Source organism: Lepidochelys olivacea (assembly GCF_965140295.1).
Source record: "Lepidochelys olivacea isolate rLepOli2 genome assembly, chromosome: 2".
NCBI classification, from domain to species: Eukaryota; Metazoa; Chordata; order Testudines; family Cheloniidae; genus Lepidochelys; species Lepidochelys olivacea.
Window position 1 is genome coordinate 233,848,101 of NC_140412.1, and position 16,414 is coordinate 233,864,514.

The 16,414-nt window shown below is 41.0% G+C and overlaps 1 protein-coding gene across 3 annotated transcripts in view; it reads left to right on the top strand.

The window, feature by feature from the left end:
- The window catches only part of MLLT10 (MLLT10 histone lysine methyltransferase DOT1L cofactor), a 238,691-nt gene that overhangs the window by 80,657 nt on the left and 141,620 nt on the right, over nucleotides 1–16,414 (top strand). For all 3 annotated transcript variants that reach the window (XM_084621830.1, XM_084621831.1, XM_084621832.1), the window contains exon 6: nucleotides 7,960–8,063. In XM_084621830.1, the coding sequence (XP_084477956.1) occupies nucleotides 7,960–8,063 (104 nt within the window). The remainder of the gene's footprint in view (nucleotides 1–7,959; nucleotides 8,064–16,414) is intronic.

Sequence of the window (16,414 nt, forward strand, 5' to 3'; positions counted from 1 at the left end):
GGGTGTCCTGAATAACCCTGCTGGGGCTGGCTGGAAAGATTGGGGCAGGTCTTCAGCATTGCTGCTGTTTGTGAGAAAAGACAGCTGCCAAATACACTCTCCTATTGTTGCAAAAAAGAAAAAAAAAAGTATCCTTGCTTTTAAGGTGAATCTTCCAGTAGTTTTTATAAACTGGCTGCTGTAAACTACTTAGACTGAACTATGATATACAAGCTCCACTAGATGAATATTGCTGCATAGTACCTTTATTGTAATGTGTCCTTTGCAGGAAATATGCTTCTTTCATAAATATAATTTATAACTTTTGTGAAAGACTTCTGTTGTATGTGAATAAACACAACGCAAAGCTGTCGGATTTTAAAGGAAAATTGTCAAAACAAAAAACTTATTTCCATCTGAAAATTATATTTACTGTCATTCTTAGTAGCCCATAAGGTTACTATAAGTGAGAGATTAAAAATATTTTAATGTATTTTTTTAGTCTTTGTTTGACAGTCACTTTTGCAGTTTGTTAATGGTGTACATCTTTTCCAGGCTCTGTAAGAAGGTATTTAACAGCTATATCAAAACTAATACTGAAGAGGCAGTAGACAGGAGTGTGTCCAGAGAAAGTGGGTGGAGGAGGAATATGCCCTGAGTATGTTTGGTGTCTTTCTGCTTGCCCAAAAAGAGTCTTTGAAATATCAACAGGGAGCAGAAACAAAATGTATGTCAACTTATTTTTTAAAGTAGTTAAAACAATTCAGGATGAATTATTTAAAGGGTGCTCGATCAATTTAACAAAACCAGGTTGAGAGACCCTTTCATTTAAAATCTATTTTTATCACACACATGACAGTATACCAGTTAAATCTTGCTTGTAAGTAACCTCTAAAAATTTCCTCCATTTATTTTTCTATTAAAATTTAATACATTTTAACTTCACTCAAATATACTTGTTTGGTTTTTATACTGAACTATGTAGAAGCTTTTAATCCAGACTGTGCCAGTTTGAAGTGCACATGCTCTTTGGGGAATGGGAAAAAGCTGCTTTTTCTGAAACGTAGGTATTGCGAAAAGCCTTTAAAAATAACTGTAGCAATGTTTTGAAAAAATGCAAGGAAAAATGTTCTGGATTGCCAGCCCTTTTTAAAAGGCTGCCTACTTCAAACTGTGTGTTTGCCAGATTGGCACAAGATAATTTAGGCAGAGCCTCTAGGAATTTTACTTTCCTACAGAGTCCTAAGTAGGTTGTGTATATTTAATTAAGTCTAAATAGAAAAATAATAGGAAATGTACAGATTTATAGTTGTCATGGTATGTTGATATATAGAAGGATGCATGGCATGCAATCCTTACAGCAGTGAGGGTTGCACTGGCAATTTGACAGAAGTCTGAGGATGGCACCTAATTTACATATATATTTACATAGGATTTTTGTTAAATATAAATGCATGCAATTGTTTGTTTATAGACCAGTGCTTTACATAATACAATAATCTTTAACAGAAGACAAAATATATTTGTTGCTAAAGGGGAAGATGCATCAAAGAGGGAAGACTGGAACTCTCTATCTGAAACTATTGAATTGACTTTATCCCTGAGGTGGCCACATCCTTTGTAGAATGCAGATTTAAATCTGTTAGGTTACTCTCATGGCTGATTTGCTCAGATTAATAATAGGAAAAGTCTGCCCACGTAGGTACTTCCAACAAGGCCTGCACAGGTAGTAGCCCTCTCATGCAAGTGGATATTTGTTACTCTTTGGACCCTTTACAGACTGGATCATTTCAAATCAGTTAATTTTATCTCAACTTTGATAATCTAATTTCCTCAAATTCAGCTGAAAATGTGAAAAACTTTTAACCTTTTATTTATCCCTTTTGGAAACTTCTGCTGTGTTGATCAGATAAATCTGGAGCTTCTTGATCTACTCAGTAGTAGGGGCAGCTGTCATACTTATATTTATTTGAGTGTTTTCTGGGAAACTGAAAAGTTTGAGCTTTTGCTGAAGCTTAGAGATCTGTGAGCAAAGGACTCTTACTCCCTTGATAGCTGTGAGCAGTTAGATGCAGAATGGTCCTTTTTCCAGTTTGGTGCTGCCAAAAGCTTTGGATTTGTTTTGATTATTTAGCACACACAGGCGGGGCTACTGTCACAGTTTAGGATTAGCTGCACCTTTGAGCCCTCTAAATCTGAGTGCAACTTCCTCGGTTGTTAGGCCTGTTGCCTTCACCTGTCCTGGGGTGGAATCTTGTGATTCTCCTACTCTATGGACTAGTTCCTGGGCTACTGTAGTAGCCTATGTACCGACCAGGATTCCACAGCAGTTTAAATTGGATTTGAATGCTTCAAGTCTTCCCTGGAGGAGTTGTGACTGGTGTGTGTGTGTGTGTGTGTACAGTCACCAAAATGTTATTTTCAAAACTAATTTTTGTTTAATCTCAACAGTAAGAACAAAACATAACAGAAGCGAAAGGGGTTTTAGCACAGCAAATAGTCTATAGGCATATCTGTTTTATGTAAAGTAGGTAGGCCTACTTATCCAGATAATCCTTGTTCTGGGAAATAGGATTCAGTCTGCTTGCCCACAGGCCCTCTCTCTCTCCCCCTGTACTTCAGAGGTAAACCTTTTTATCAGTCCCTAAATTCTTTGTAAAAAGAAAAGGAGTACTTGTGGCACCTTAGAGACTAACCAATTTATTAGAGCATAAGCTTTCGTGAGCTACAGCTCACTTCCTCAGATGCATATCGTGGAAACTGCAGCAGGCTAAATTCTTTGTTTCACTGTATGTCTTGAGCCTGTTCAAACCAGTTTATGTAGCCCACCAGAGGGGTTGTGGGTTGTCTTCAAAGCAGTTGGTTCTTGGCATTGTCCTTTAAGTGTCAGTAAATGGTGATCACAGAAGTGTTTTTCTGCTTTCCTGCTTATGTGCTAGAATTAATCCCTGGTAATACTATAGTGACAACACAATAATAGGCAGATGGAATATCTAACATTAACACAGGTGGCTCACACGTCCTTCACATCTACTTTCTTTTTCTAGAGCAATATTAAGGGAGCACAGAATGAGGACCATAATTTGAATAGCTCGGAGATGGAAAAATGCTCATTAACACTAAGTCAGGGGTTCCCAAACATTTTGCCAGCATGACCCATTTAATTAATTATTTTCTCCCAGGACCCCAGACAGCATGGAGAATGTCACTTTGAAGAGCAAAATGGCATCCTCTGTACAACATGACCTCACTCATACCATACCAGCGAGATCATGCTGCACGGAAGACAGCATTTTGTAGAGTAAAATGGTGTCCTCTGCCCTTCATGACCTCATATGCACTATATGTGTAAGGTCACACCACACAGAGGATGCTGTTTTGATCTACAAAACGGCATTCTCTGCACTACATGACTACTACTACTATGTATTTTGCATGGAAGTTCATGCTGTGCAGAGGATGACGTTTTGTAGAGCAAAATGGCGTCCTCCATGCATCATGATCTTGTACATGCAAGGTTACGCTGTCCAGAGAAAAATGGCATCCTCTGCACAATAGGGATTGCCCCGACCCCGTCTGCTGCTATTGTGACCCTGTTTGGGGTTGCAACCCACAGTTTGGGAACCCCTGCAACTGTGGTGTTCAGTCATAATGGATAAGTCTGTTGGCTGAATATTTCTCCTAAACTGGTCAGTATTAAGGTAGTTAAAAGCATTGAAATTTCAAATTGTCCTTATTACACTTCAGTGTTAAGACCTATTGGTTAATAGTGATAGGTCATACTATAGTTTTAAGGTGGTGTTTCATGCTAACAGTTTAGTTTTAAAAGGCTTGACAACTGTAAGGATTAGAAACTTTATTTAAAATGAAGGATTACATGCTGCAGAAACTGAGAAATGATCAGAGCTCATGAGGAATAACTTGCTTGCATGCATGGGTGCTATGGGTGGTGCATATCATAACTATGATCTGTGCAGTCCTCAAAAGAAAATGTTTTGAAGCTAATTTTTGTTAACAGGTTTTATTTCTCCCGCCAAATTTGGAAACTTTTCCAAAGAGATATTAAAAATCTCTTCCAGCAGATAAGCAAACACCGTAATGCAAAGTGTTTAATTGGCAAAATCCTGTAGCGAAAAAGTCCTCTGATATTTCTGTTTTGCTCCAAGCATAGCATCCTTGTTTAACTGGGAGCTTTGTCCCATTTGATCAGTTTGTTTATTACCATCTGCTATCTCACTGGAGGCCCAGGATGGAGGAGAGTTTAAGAGCTCTTCTCCTCCATCTGTACTAAGGAATGACTGATGCTCTTCTGGATGTTGGTGGAGGAGTACATAGGTTGCTACAATTCAGGCATCTAAAATCTTAATTGGGGTCAGGGAGAGGTTGAACTAATATATGGACTGTTTGAACTGACTTTGCAAAATCCCGGGCTACTACCACATGAAAGGGAACTTTCATCTTTTGTGTCCAGTCTATAGCACCAAGAGACAGACCAGAGTACTGGGGAAGTTTGACTTGAGAGTTGACTTTTAGCTCTTGAAGCGAAGGGAAAGTGTGGTGTGTTTGGCCGCCTTACACCAAACTCAGAGTACTCAGAGTTTTTATGGCTAGTGTAGGAAGAGTTGAATTATGCTGAACTTGCTATAAATTGTAGCTAATCTATGGCACTGTTTTGTAAACCTGTTTATAATGCAGTTCATCAGTCATTTATCATGTTATAAATAGTTTGGCCATTTAGTTTGGCCATTAGTTTAAACAGTGCTTAGGTACAATTTTTAAATGCAGTTCCTGTCCTGAATAGACAGGACCTACATCCATACTGAATAAATGTTTGTATCATTTCTTTTACTGGGATTTATTTAAGGAAAAACAACTAGAATAATGCTTAGAAAAATTCTGGGCAGTAAAGTAATACCGTAGTAGCTGGATCTTGTGTCTTACGGATTTTGCTAGAACTTAAGTTTTCTGTTAATGGAAATGTTCAAACAAAACAAAGGATTTACTGCCGAAGTACACTTCAAAAGCAAGAAAACTTGTTAGATGGTGACCTTGTTTTTTCTTAATACATAAGTATTGAAGGTCATGTGATACTCATTGGGAGTTGGAACAGCTAGTGATCTCAGGTACTATGTGAACTGTAATCTTGATGCACTTGGTGAGTGAGATAAGGAATTAGTAAAATCATTTTAGGATCTGAGGCCCCTCAGCTAGTTCTTGTCTATACTTGAATTGAAGGTGTAATGTTAGCTAATTATGTTTTTTAAAAGTCTAGTGGAGACCAAACACATGGCCTTGTCTACACTTGATTCTGTAAAACATTTTAATTTGCATGTTACCTAATATATGCTAATAGCACACCTTAAATTATAGTCCAGACAAGACGATAAAAAGCCATTCTATCCTTAACTCAGAATTTGATTTCTTTGTCTTTATCTACTGTATTTTGTTTTAGTTTGTATATTTTTTCTTTTTTATGTTCACCTCTTTTTATACACTTTTTTCTTAAATTGTATCTCCATTATATTTGCCCCTGTATTTTCCATTCATTCTCTTTTGATCTACTCAAATGTAGTCATACATAAGCATTAGTGTGATTTCCTTCTTTCCTTCAATGTAAAGAGAAGACAGAGTTTAAACAAAGGAGATGTTGAAAAACAGCAGAAGCAAACAAAAGTTGCTTCCCATCCTTTTTCTGCTGGGGGAAGAGGGAGTGCAGAAGGGGCAGTTTGTGTGGGCCCACATTTGAGAGTGCCCCAAAACCAAGTGACGATGCGATTCAGCATGCAGGGTCGTAGTGCCACTTGGGTTTGGCCTGACCTGGCCTTCCCTGTGTCACAGAGGAGGGGCAGCCAGACGAAACCTGAGTGATGCTGCAGCCCTGTGCACCAGGACACAATGCCACTCACTGAAATTTGGCTTGGCGTGCCTCTGTCAAAATGGTCTTGTACAGCCCTGTGTGCATGTGGGAATTTTGTTTTTAAGGCCATCTTTTGTTTTTGGTCTGTCCAAATCAGAGGATGCTTCCATGAAGGATTTCTAGTTGAAATCATTTTCATTTTGTTTATGCAACAGGTAGGGCCCTACCAAATTCACAATCCATTTTGGTTCATTTCAGATTCATAGGATTTTAAAAATAGTAAATTTCATGATTTCAGCTATTTAAATATGAAAGTTCACAGTGTTGTAATTGTAGGGGTACTTACTTACCCAAAAAGGAGTTGTGGTGGTGTGGGGGGTCGCAAGGTTATTGTAGGGGGGTTTGCAGTACTCCTACCCTTACTTCTGCGCTGCTGCTGCTGGTGGTGCTACTCCTGGGCAGCTGGAGAGTTGCAGTTACTGGCCAGGAGTCCAGTTCTGAAGGCAGAGCCACCATCAGTAATAGTCAGAAGTAAAGATGGCCTGGTATGGTATTGTCACCCTTACTTCTGTGCTACTGCCTGAAGAGCTGGGCCCTCAGTCAGCAGCTGCCTCTCTCTTACAGTGCAGAAGTAAGGGGTGACAATACTGAAACCCCCTAAAATAACTGTGCGACACCCCCCCCCAACAATTCCATTTTGGTCAGGACTCGCAATTTCAGAAATGCTGTTCTCCCCTGGGAAATCGGTATAATAGAGGCTGAAAGCACACAAAAGTACAGATTTCACAGGGGGAGACGAGATTTCGCAGTCCGTGAGGCAGTTTTCATGGCTGTGAATTTGGTAGGGCTCTAGCAGTAGGTTGCAACTATATTTAAAACATAGAACAGCAGAATCTCTCTTAATTTACACTTCAGTAATCAGCACACCCCAATATTTGAATTATAAAAAAACAGTTGTTTCACATACTTCTCACGAAAGCTTTAATTAGGAGAAGCTATAGTGAAGTCCACTATAATTAAGCCTTCATTATTTTAGAAAATACATTGTAGCATGTGTACTAATATAGTTAGTATTTATAATTACAATTACAAACACACTTGTCAAATGAAATATATTTTGATGGATTATTTTTGTTCTTTTTGATTATTCACTTAGTTGATAATTTGGAAAATTAAATAAATTGCTATAGGTCTCTCTAATTACTGTGCATTTGGTGAGATTCTCTAATGACATTTTTAGAAATCTGACAATCTGCTATAAATCTAACTTGTTCCTTGGCTTTTGAAATGAGTTTAGGATCCTGAATTAAACTCAATTTAAACAAGGTTCCAGCTAGACTAGTTTCTAACCAGGTGGTTATAAGGCTGTGCTGTTTTAGACTCATATTTAAATAAAAACTGTGTTGAATAGCATTACTAAACTTGGTTAAAGGCCTCTGAACCTCAAGTAGGCTTGGAGACATATTATGAGACTTCTGAAAATCTATTTCCACCTATTTGTATGTAAATATGCATTACATAAAATTATTAAGTTTAACTTTAAATAGGAAGCGCCTCTGGACATAAACTAGGCTGTCTTACTTGTTTATACAGTATCTAGCATAATTAGACATTGATCCTGATTGGAATTTCTAAGTGATACCACAATACTGCTACTAATAACTGTACTTATAAGCAAACATATGAGAGTAATTCAGTGATTTGAAGGAATGAACACGGGGTTGGGGAGTTAGGAAAACTTTGAGTTCTAATCACGTTACCATTGGCTGTTTGACCATTAGACAAGTTGTTTAAGTTCTCTGCCTCAGTATTCCCCATCTTTAAAATTGGAATAATACCGAATTAGGATAACGTAGAGGTAGTGTGTAGATTTAGTTAATTTAATGTTTGTACAGCACTTAGAAAAGGTAAAGTGCTATGCAAATCCTAAACAGTGTATGTAGCAATCTGCTTTAAAAAATTGTGATTAAGCTGTGTAAAGGAGTCCTCAAGTAAGCTTGACTACAAGATTGAGAAAATCAATTTGTCCTTGTAGCACATCATATAAAATGCCTCCTGTGAATAACACAAAAATAATTTGGGTACTTAGTATGATATGTGAATACTTTTTTTTTCTTGAATAGACATGCTATATTTGTGATGAACAAGGCAGAGAAAGCAAAGCAGCAACCGGTGCGTGCATGACATGTAACAAACATGGATGTCGACAAGCTTTTCATGTAACATGGTAAGTGTATATTATTATGTAATCTGCCAGAAATCCTTTAAAACAAAACAAAACTGGAGAGCACAGTACCAAAATGAACAAACAGTTTATTCCTGGTATTTTTGAGGCACCTAATACTGTGGCATCTTAGTGAGAGGCCAGGCTTAATGCAGGATTTTTTTCTCATTGGAATGAGTGCCATTTTTAATGGATAAATATGGCAAATTTTATAGGGCAACATTACATGCCATAAACACATTTTAGTGGCCAGTGTCAACCAGTGTTTTCTAAGATGCTAGAAATAATGCAGTGCATCGATCTTTTTCGAACGATGGTCCTTATGTGTATTCCACTGTGGGTGTGCACATGCGCTCAACGAGAAGATCCTTGTTATCAGTGTCCATTAGTTTGTACCTGTATCCCTCTTTGCTTCTCATTCTCTGAACTGAGGGCATGAGGGGGGGTGGAGACTGACCACTTCTTCAGTTCCTTTCTGCTGCCTGGGGTCTGAGATGGAACCTCTTCAGTGTCTACAGAAGTTGCTAGCTTCTTCTGCTTTGAACTGTAAATATTTGTAAATAGTTTTTAGATAATGTTTTTGTAGTTAATTAGTGTAATTATTAATAGCTAGAAAAGTTTTGATTCCCCCTCCTCTGCTCTGAGTACCAGCTTCTCTCATGGTGAGAGGGGCCCCTTTCATCCTCTTCCACTTACAAAGAGACTGATCACAGATGATTCCTTAATAGGGTGGCGAGCCCATCTGGATGAACATGTAACACATAATATATGGACTCCCCAAGAATCCCAATTGCACATAAATCTTCTGGAGTTACTATTCATTCAAACTCTGCAGGTCCAAATCATGCCGGAGAACCTTGCAACAGTGTTCTACATCGACGAACAGGATCTTCCCCTCAGCAGGCACTTCTCCAGGGACCACGAATGGGAACTACATGATTTGGTGGTTCTGAACATTTTGACAGTGGAGATCCCCCTCTTGTAATCTCTTTGCATTTTAGGAGAACAAACAGTGCCCAATCTACTGTTCTGGATGGCTCAAGGTCAGGGCTCCAAAGGAGATGAGTTTCTAGTTCTATGGTTAGGACAAATAACATGCCTTCCCACCCATTCCATTCTGACCTTGGGTCCTGAGAAAGATCAAGCAAGGAGGAGTGTTGGTGATCCTGATTGCTTTCAGGTGGCCCAGACATTTGTTTCCCAATATTCCCCAGATGTCAGCATGTCCATGCATCTGTATCCAACTGTTCCTGGCCCTATTACCCTAGTACAAATGCAAGATCAAGCATCCCAATCTGGCATCCCTCCACCTAACAGCCTGTCATATGAACAAGCGAGGAACCTAGAAAGACATGCTTAGAAGTGGTTCAATCCATCCTGTACAACAGTAGGAAGGAGTCCACAAGAAAGTGCAACATGTTCTGTCATCTGCCACCACTGAGAACAGCCTAGCTCCATCCTCTTTGGAACCCCCCTTCAGGTAGTTGAAGACTGCTATCAAATCCCCACATACTCGTCTCTTCTTCAGACTAAATAACCCCAGTTCCCTCAGCCTCTCTTGTAAGTCATGTGCCTCAGCCCCTTAATCATTTTCATTGCCTTCCGCTGGACTCTCTCCAGTTTGTCCCCATCCCTTCTGTAGCGTGGGGACCAAAACTGGTTGCAATACTCCAGGTGTGGCCTCACCAGTGCCGAATAGAGGGGAATGATCACGTCCCTCAATCTGCTGGCAATGCTCCTACTAATACAGCCCAATATGCCGTTGGCCTTCTTGGCAGCGAGGGCACACTGCTGGCTCATATCCAGCTTCTCATCCACTATAATCCCCATGTCCTTTTCTGCAGAACTGCTGCTTAGCCAGTTGGTCCCCAGCCTGTAGTGCATGGGATTCTTCCATTCAAAGTGCAGGACTCTGCACTTGTTGAAACTCAGCAGATTTCTTTTGGCCCAATCCTCCAATTTGTCTAGGTCACTCTGGACCCTATCCCTACCCTCCATTGTATCTACCTCTCCCCCCAGTTTAGTGTCATCTGTGAACTTGCTGAGGGTGCAATTAATCCCATCATCCAGATCATTGATAAAGATGTTGAACAAAACTGGCCCCAGGACCGACCCCTGGGGCACTCTGCTTCATACTGACTGCCAACTAGACATGGAGCCGTTGATCACTACCCATTGAGCCCGACAATCTAGCCAGTTTTCTATCCCCCTTATAGTCCATTCATCCAATCCATACTTCTTTAACTTGCTGGCAAGAATACTGTGGGAGACTGTATCAAAAGCTTTGCTAAAGTCAAGATATATCACATCCACCGCTTTCCCCATAACCACAGAGCCAGTTATCGCATCATAGAAGGCAATCAGCTTGGTCAGGCATGACTTGCCCTTGGTGAATCCATGTTGACTGTTCCTGATCACCTTCCTCTCCTCGAAGTGCTTCAAAATGGATTCCATGAGGACCTGCTCCATGATTTTGCCGGGGACTGAAGTGAGACTGACCGGTCTGTAGTTTCCCGGGTTCTCTTTTTTCCCTTCTTAAAATATGGGCACTATATTTGCCTTTTTCCAATCATCCAGGACCTCCCCCGATCGCCAAGAATTTTCAAAGATAATGGCCATTGGATCTGGACCCATGGACTTGTGCACATTCAGCTTTTCGAAATAGTCCTTAACCTGTTCATCACTGAGGGCTGCTCACCTCCTCCCCATACTGTGTTTCCCAGTGCAGCAGTCTGGGAGCGGCCCTTGTCTGTGAAGACAGAGGCAAAAAAAAACATTGAGTACTTCAACTTTTTCCACATCACTTGTCACTATGCTGCCTCCTCCATTTGGTAAGGGTGCCACACTTTCCCTGACCACCTTGTTGCTAACATACCTGTAGAAACCCTTCTTGTTACCAGTCTTGTCCCAAAGACTATTCAAATGGATTTCAGGTTGCATCCTGCTCTGTTACAAGCTGACAGAGACCTCTTACCCCCGCAAGGGGTCAGAGCCCTCTTGACTAGAGCACAGGCTGCATCACTAGCCTCACTCCAAGAGGTTGTTCTGGAAATCTGTAAAGCGGCACAATGTGTGATTCTGTTCAGACTTTCATGAGACATCATGCCCTGAGCATTATGCAGGCATCTACTGCTGACTCATCCTTTGGCAGAGGTGGTATAGCAGGGGTCCTTGCACCCTCCTTCTCAGTGAATATGGCTTGTGAATCACTGCCAGTGCAGTACACATATAAGGCCCATCACTTGAAGAAGAAAGGTAGGTTATTTACCTTCCTGTAACTGTGATTCTTCAAGGTGTGTGATCCTTATCTGTATTCCATTACTCACTCTCCTATCCCTCTGCAGTAGAGCCTTATACTAGGTTATTCATAGTAGAAGGGCACTGGAGAAAGAGTTGGTACGCACCACGCTTTTTGCCCTTGGTTTGGAGCGTGAGGAGAGAAGAGTGGCTACAGGCATGAACCAACAGTCAGGGCTAGCAAATTTCTTCTGGTCTCAAGTGCATGGAGAATGTGTGCACCCCCACTGGAATAAAGATAGGGACCGTAGATCTCGAAGAGCCAGTTACTGGAAGGTGAGTAATCTTTCTTCTCCACTTCCAGTTTAGCTTGTTGAAGCTTTACTTTGAGCTGTCTCAACTATCAAAGGATAACCACTATATACAGTTTATTCAAAACCACAACAAATTATGAAAAATGTTTTGGAGTTTATATTGTGTCTATAAATATTAATTCAGGCTGCATCTATTCTGCTGTTGCATATTGTCTAGATGCAAATTCTCTGGTTTTATCCTCTTGCTTTAAGCAGCATAGCATTATGTTTCAGTAGTCGTCATTTGCTTGTGTGTGCCAGTCCACAGTGCAATTGCAATATATTGCCAAATCTGTGGAATGTTATTTAACTAGCCTAAAATGAATTACACTTTTTTTCAGTCCAGTCAAGCTCATTTTTCATATGTATCTTAGTTTTCATAGTGAACAGTCAATTTCAAGTTTTCGTTGAGCATGAAAATAATACTTAAGGCTTGCTCCTGAAAACATTTATATATGAATAACTTCAACCATGCATATAGTTCCATTAAGTCAATGGGATTACTTACATGCCTTCAGTTTCTCATGTGAATTAGTGTTTTCAGGACAAGGGCCTTAGTTATATTTTGTACTTCCAGCTCCTTTAGCTTTCATTGTTCCTCTTCTCTCCCACCCCAAAAGCCCAATTTTTAAAATGAATGCCATGAAACAACATATTCTATGTAAAAAAATGTGTTCATCGCCTTTCCTAATCCCGGTGCTTTTTGGTATTCCGTGATTAGATGTGTAAACAGATATTTGAAGTAGCATGATACTTAATCAAAGGGGCTGGAATTATGTTCTTGGTTAACTCCAGGTTCTGCTGGTTTTGGGGGACACATAACTTTTGTAAAATGGAGGGAATGTGAAATAATATGGGGAAAATAAAGAGATATAAAGCTACTGTTGTGATTTCTGGGCCAATAAAAAGGAGGTTTGAAAAGAAAAAAATGGGGTTTGTATAGCTTTGTTCCTTGAGTGCTTGCACATGTCCATTCCACTTCAGGTGTTTGCGCACCAGTGCACTGGAGCCGGAGAAATTCTTTAGCTTAGGTAAATTAGTTTGTTTGTACCCTTTAAAAAGTTTCCTTTATACTCATTTTTGTTTGTTTTGTTTTTCTCAAGCTTTGGCTTGGTACAGGGCATGCTGAAATCCCTGGCTTTCAAATGCTGTTCTGGTTGTAAGTCCATGCTAGTCAGCAGGCCCACTCCAGCTGTTCAATGCGCTTAGGGGAGTGTCACATTAGGCATAAGTGCCCTATTTGCAGAGTGTTTAAGACCCAAATGAAGAATCTGAGGGAGGTCCAACTTCAACACATCTTAATGGAGCACTGTGTCCTCACTTGGTACTTACCCATTCAGTACATGAGGTTTTGGATTTAACTCCTTTCCAGAGTGTGATGCTTGACTCAGCGGCTTCCCTGTATTGAAGGGAGCAAGAGGGAAGACACCATTCTCTGTCCCTGGTACCATGTAAGCACCAGGAGAATTCTAGCACCTGTATTTCCTTTGGCTGGAAGTAGTCTTCCTCTTTGTGGGCTAAGTCTACTTGGGACTCTCATGGAAGGAAGTTGGGTACTGATGGTAGAGCAGTCACAGTGAGGTGGTACCATTGAAATGGATATCATTGCCAAGACCTTCAACAGCATTGACTTCCTCCTTAGTGTGTGGCAGAGAAGTTTGTGACAATCGGAGACCTTCTGTCTGTCAGTACTCGACTTACCGCTGATGCAGGATGAGACTGCAACTCCTACTATTCCAGGCATGCAGGTGCCAACTCCAGGATCTACCTTGATGCCTATATATACAGGCACTCTCAATATCGAACTTGTCATCAGCACTGTCTGGTTCTGGTGCATTGGAATTTTGGACTAAAGGCATGGTACCTTCCATAGGAAAGCCCTGTATTCTACAACTGGTACTGTCCACATTTCTTCAGTCCCGTCACTGGCTTCTCTGCCTGGTACTGCACCTCCTTGGCATTCTGATGCCAATTCATCATCTGACTTTAAAGTGGTTTCTACAGGTTGGATTTCTATTTCAGGTCATGAGGTTGACCTTGTTCTTCAGTACGTAGATCAAGATCTGAATACCATGATCCTTACAGTAGCTGGTCAAGAGACAGATTGCTATGGGCTGGGCTCCAGTACCTTATCAAATGCAGCAGTGGCTCTTTTGAAATCTCTGAGGACTTCCTACTGGTTTCAGGGATTCTTCTCCATGTCACCATGCTACGAGATCCCGACAGATATACAATTCCCAGTACTGATATTGGTACCCAGCAATCTGTGGAAGTTATTCAACTTGCTTCAGATCCTCTGATGCGGGAGGTCTCATTACCACCAGAGCAGATGGACACACTGATTCCTCTGCTCAATACTTCCTTCTGTTCTCTGGATGAGGCTATAGTGCCAGAGTTGTAATCTCAGGTTTTGTAGTCATCTGCAACTGATCAGGGTCTGTTGAAGAGGGTGGCCATTGCCCTGGGAGTGCAGGTTGAACTGGTCCAGGATTACCCTCACAAGCTCGTGGACATTTTGTATTCCACAAGTCCTTGTAGAGCAGCTTCGCCTATTGTTGTGTCTATATTAGAGCCTTGGAAAATCCTTTAGCAGAATTCTTCTTTTCTGACTCTTACTACATCATGTGGTGGCAGTAATTGAAAAGGCCAGAAAAGGGCACTTTCAATCAACTCCCAAAGTTAAAGATGCAAAGAAATTAGACTTATTTGGGGGATAGGTTTATTCATGCTAAGGTTTACAGTTCAGGATTGTGACCCATTAGACTTTGTTGCCATATTATGATTATTCAGTGTGGGACTCTGCAAATGTACTGACAAGCTGCCAGATATGATGATGGAGTTCAAGTTCTTTGAAATGAATCTGGTTGCTTGTATATCTTTGTAGGCCTGTAGATGAGGCCGATTGGGCTGCTTGTGTCATGGCAACAATGGTGATCATGTGTCATGCTTTCTGGCTTCAGTCATCAGGTTTACCTTCTGAAGTTTGGCGGATGATTGAGGACTTGTCCTTCAAGAGCTCCAGCTTTTTCTCTGAGAAAGACAGATGAAGCTCTGCATTCTCTTAAGGATTCAAGGGCGACCTTGAAATCCTTCAGCAATTACACTCCAGTCCCCAGAAGAAAGCAGTTCTATCCTCAGACCCAACAGAGGTACTCTTTCTACCTGACTAGACAGTCAGATCAATCCAGGAGATGATAAAGGTCTCGGAAAAAGAGACTATCTCCTTCACCTCCATCTTCTGCTACCTCCAACCATCAGACTTCTTCCAACCTGTCTACTTGATTCCATGACAGCAAATCACTCCATTTGATCTCACCTCCCTTTGGCAGCCACTTGTCCCACTTCCTAAGGTCTTGATCCCACATTAAAACCCACTTGTCTGTTGTAAGCATGATGGAACTGAGATATACCCTGCAATTCACTTCTGTTCCCCCATCCCTTTTCAGGGACCACTCTCACGAAACTGTAACTAGTCCAAGAGGTGCAGTCTCTATTGCAGTTGGGCCAGTAGAATAAGTGCCTCTTCAGCATCAGGGAAGGGGGTACTCTTCTGGCTATTTTCTCATTCGAAAATCCAAGGGAAGCTTAAGACCTACTTTAAACCTGCAAAATCTCAACAATTACATAAAGAAGATAAAGTTTTGTAATCCTAGCTTCTATTATCCCTTTCCTATCTCACAACAATTTGTTCTCTGCCCTTGACGTAAAGGATGCATGTTTCCATATGACCTTACACCAGAGTCAGGAAGTTTCTAAGATTTGTTGTAGAAGCAGTTCATTATCAGTTCACAGTCTGCCTCTTTGGGCTGTCCTCAGGACCCTGAGTATTCACAACATGTGTGGCAGTGGTGGCAACACACATCAGGAAGGCCAAGATTTCATGTGTACCAGTATCTGGATGATTAGTTAGGCCAGGGTCAGTCCAGACAGCAAGTGGAGGGCAGTATTGAGAAGATGCCTTCCCTCTTAAATGTGTTGGGCCTGACAATCAACCATGAAAAGTCAGTTGTCCTCGTGGTAGAAAGAATTGAATTTATAGGGGTGGCTCTCAATTTGACATCAGCAAAGGCATACTTATCTCAGGCCAGGTTTCAAGCAATTTTTGACCTGTGCTCATAATTCAAGGTGTATTTCGGTATAACTGTAAGCAATTGCCTGAAACTTTTGCGCCATGTGGTAGCTTGCACATACATGACTCAGTATGCCATGCTTGACTTCTGGGTCATGCAAAGGTGGTTGAAGTCTGTCTACCATCCCTCTTGCAATCCACTGGATATGCTGACACATACCTGCAGCTATCCTGTCTTCCTGGGACTGGTGGATGGTCTTTGACAATGTATGAATTGGAGTTCCCTTTGTTCCAACATTTCCCTCCATGACCTGAGTCATAGATGTGTCAGATAGGTATCCCTTTGCCAAGAAGCATTGAATCTCTGGTCCTCCTGCATCCAGAACAGCATTTATCTCAAGGCTTCTCACTTCCCCGGATCTGAGAACTGTTTAGCTGACCATTTCATCAGATCATTCAGCAGAGATCATGAATGGTTTTTCAGGCATGATTCACAAAGTGCATTTTCCAGATATGGAGAATGCCAGAAGTGAACCTGTTTGCCACAAAACTGAAGAGGAAGTGTCACCATTTCTGTTCAAGAGGAGATCTTAGTTCATGGTCCATGATGGATGCTTTTCTATTATCATGGCAGGGGAAGCTTCTCTATGCTTTTCCTCCCATACCTTTGGTACCCAGAGTACTGGGCAAACTCA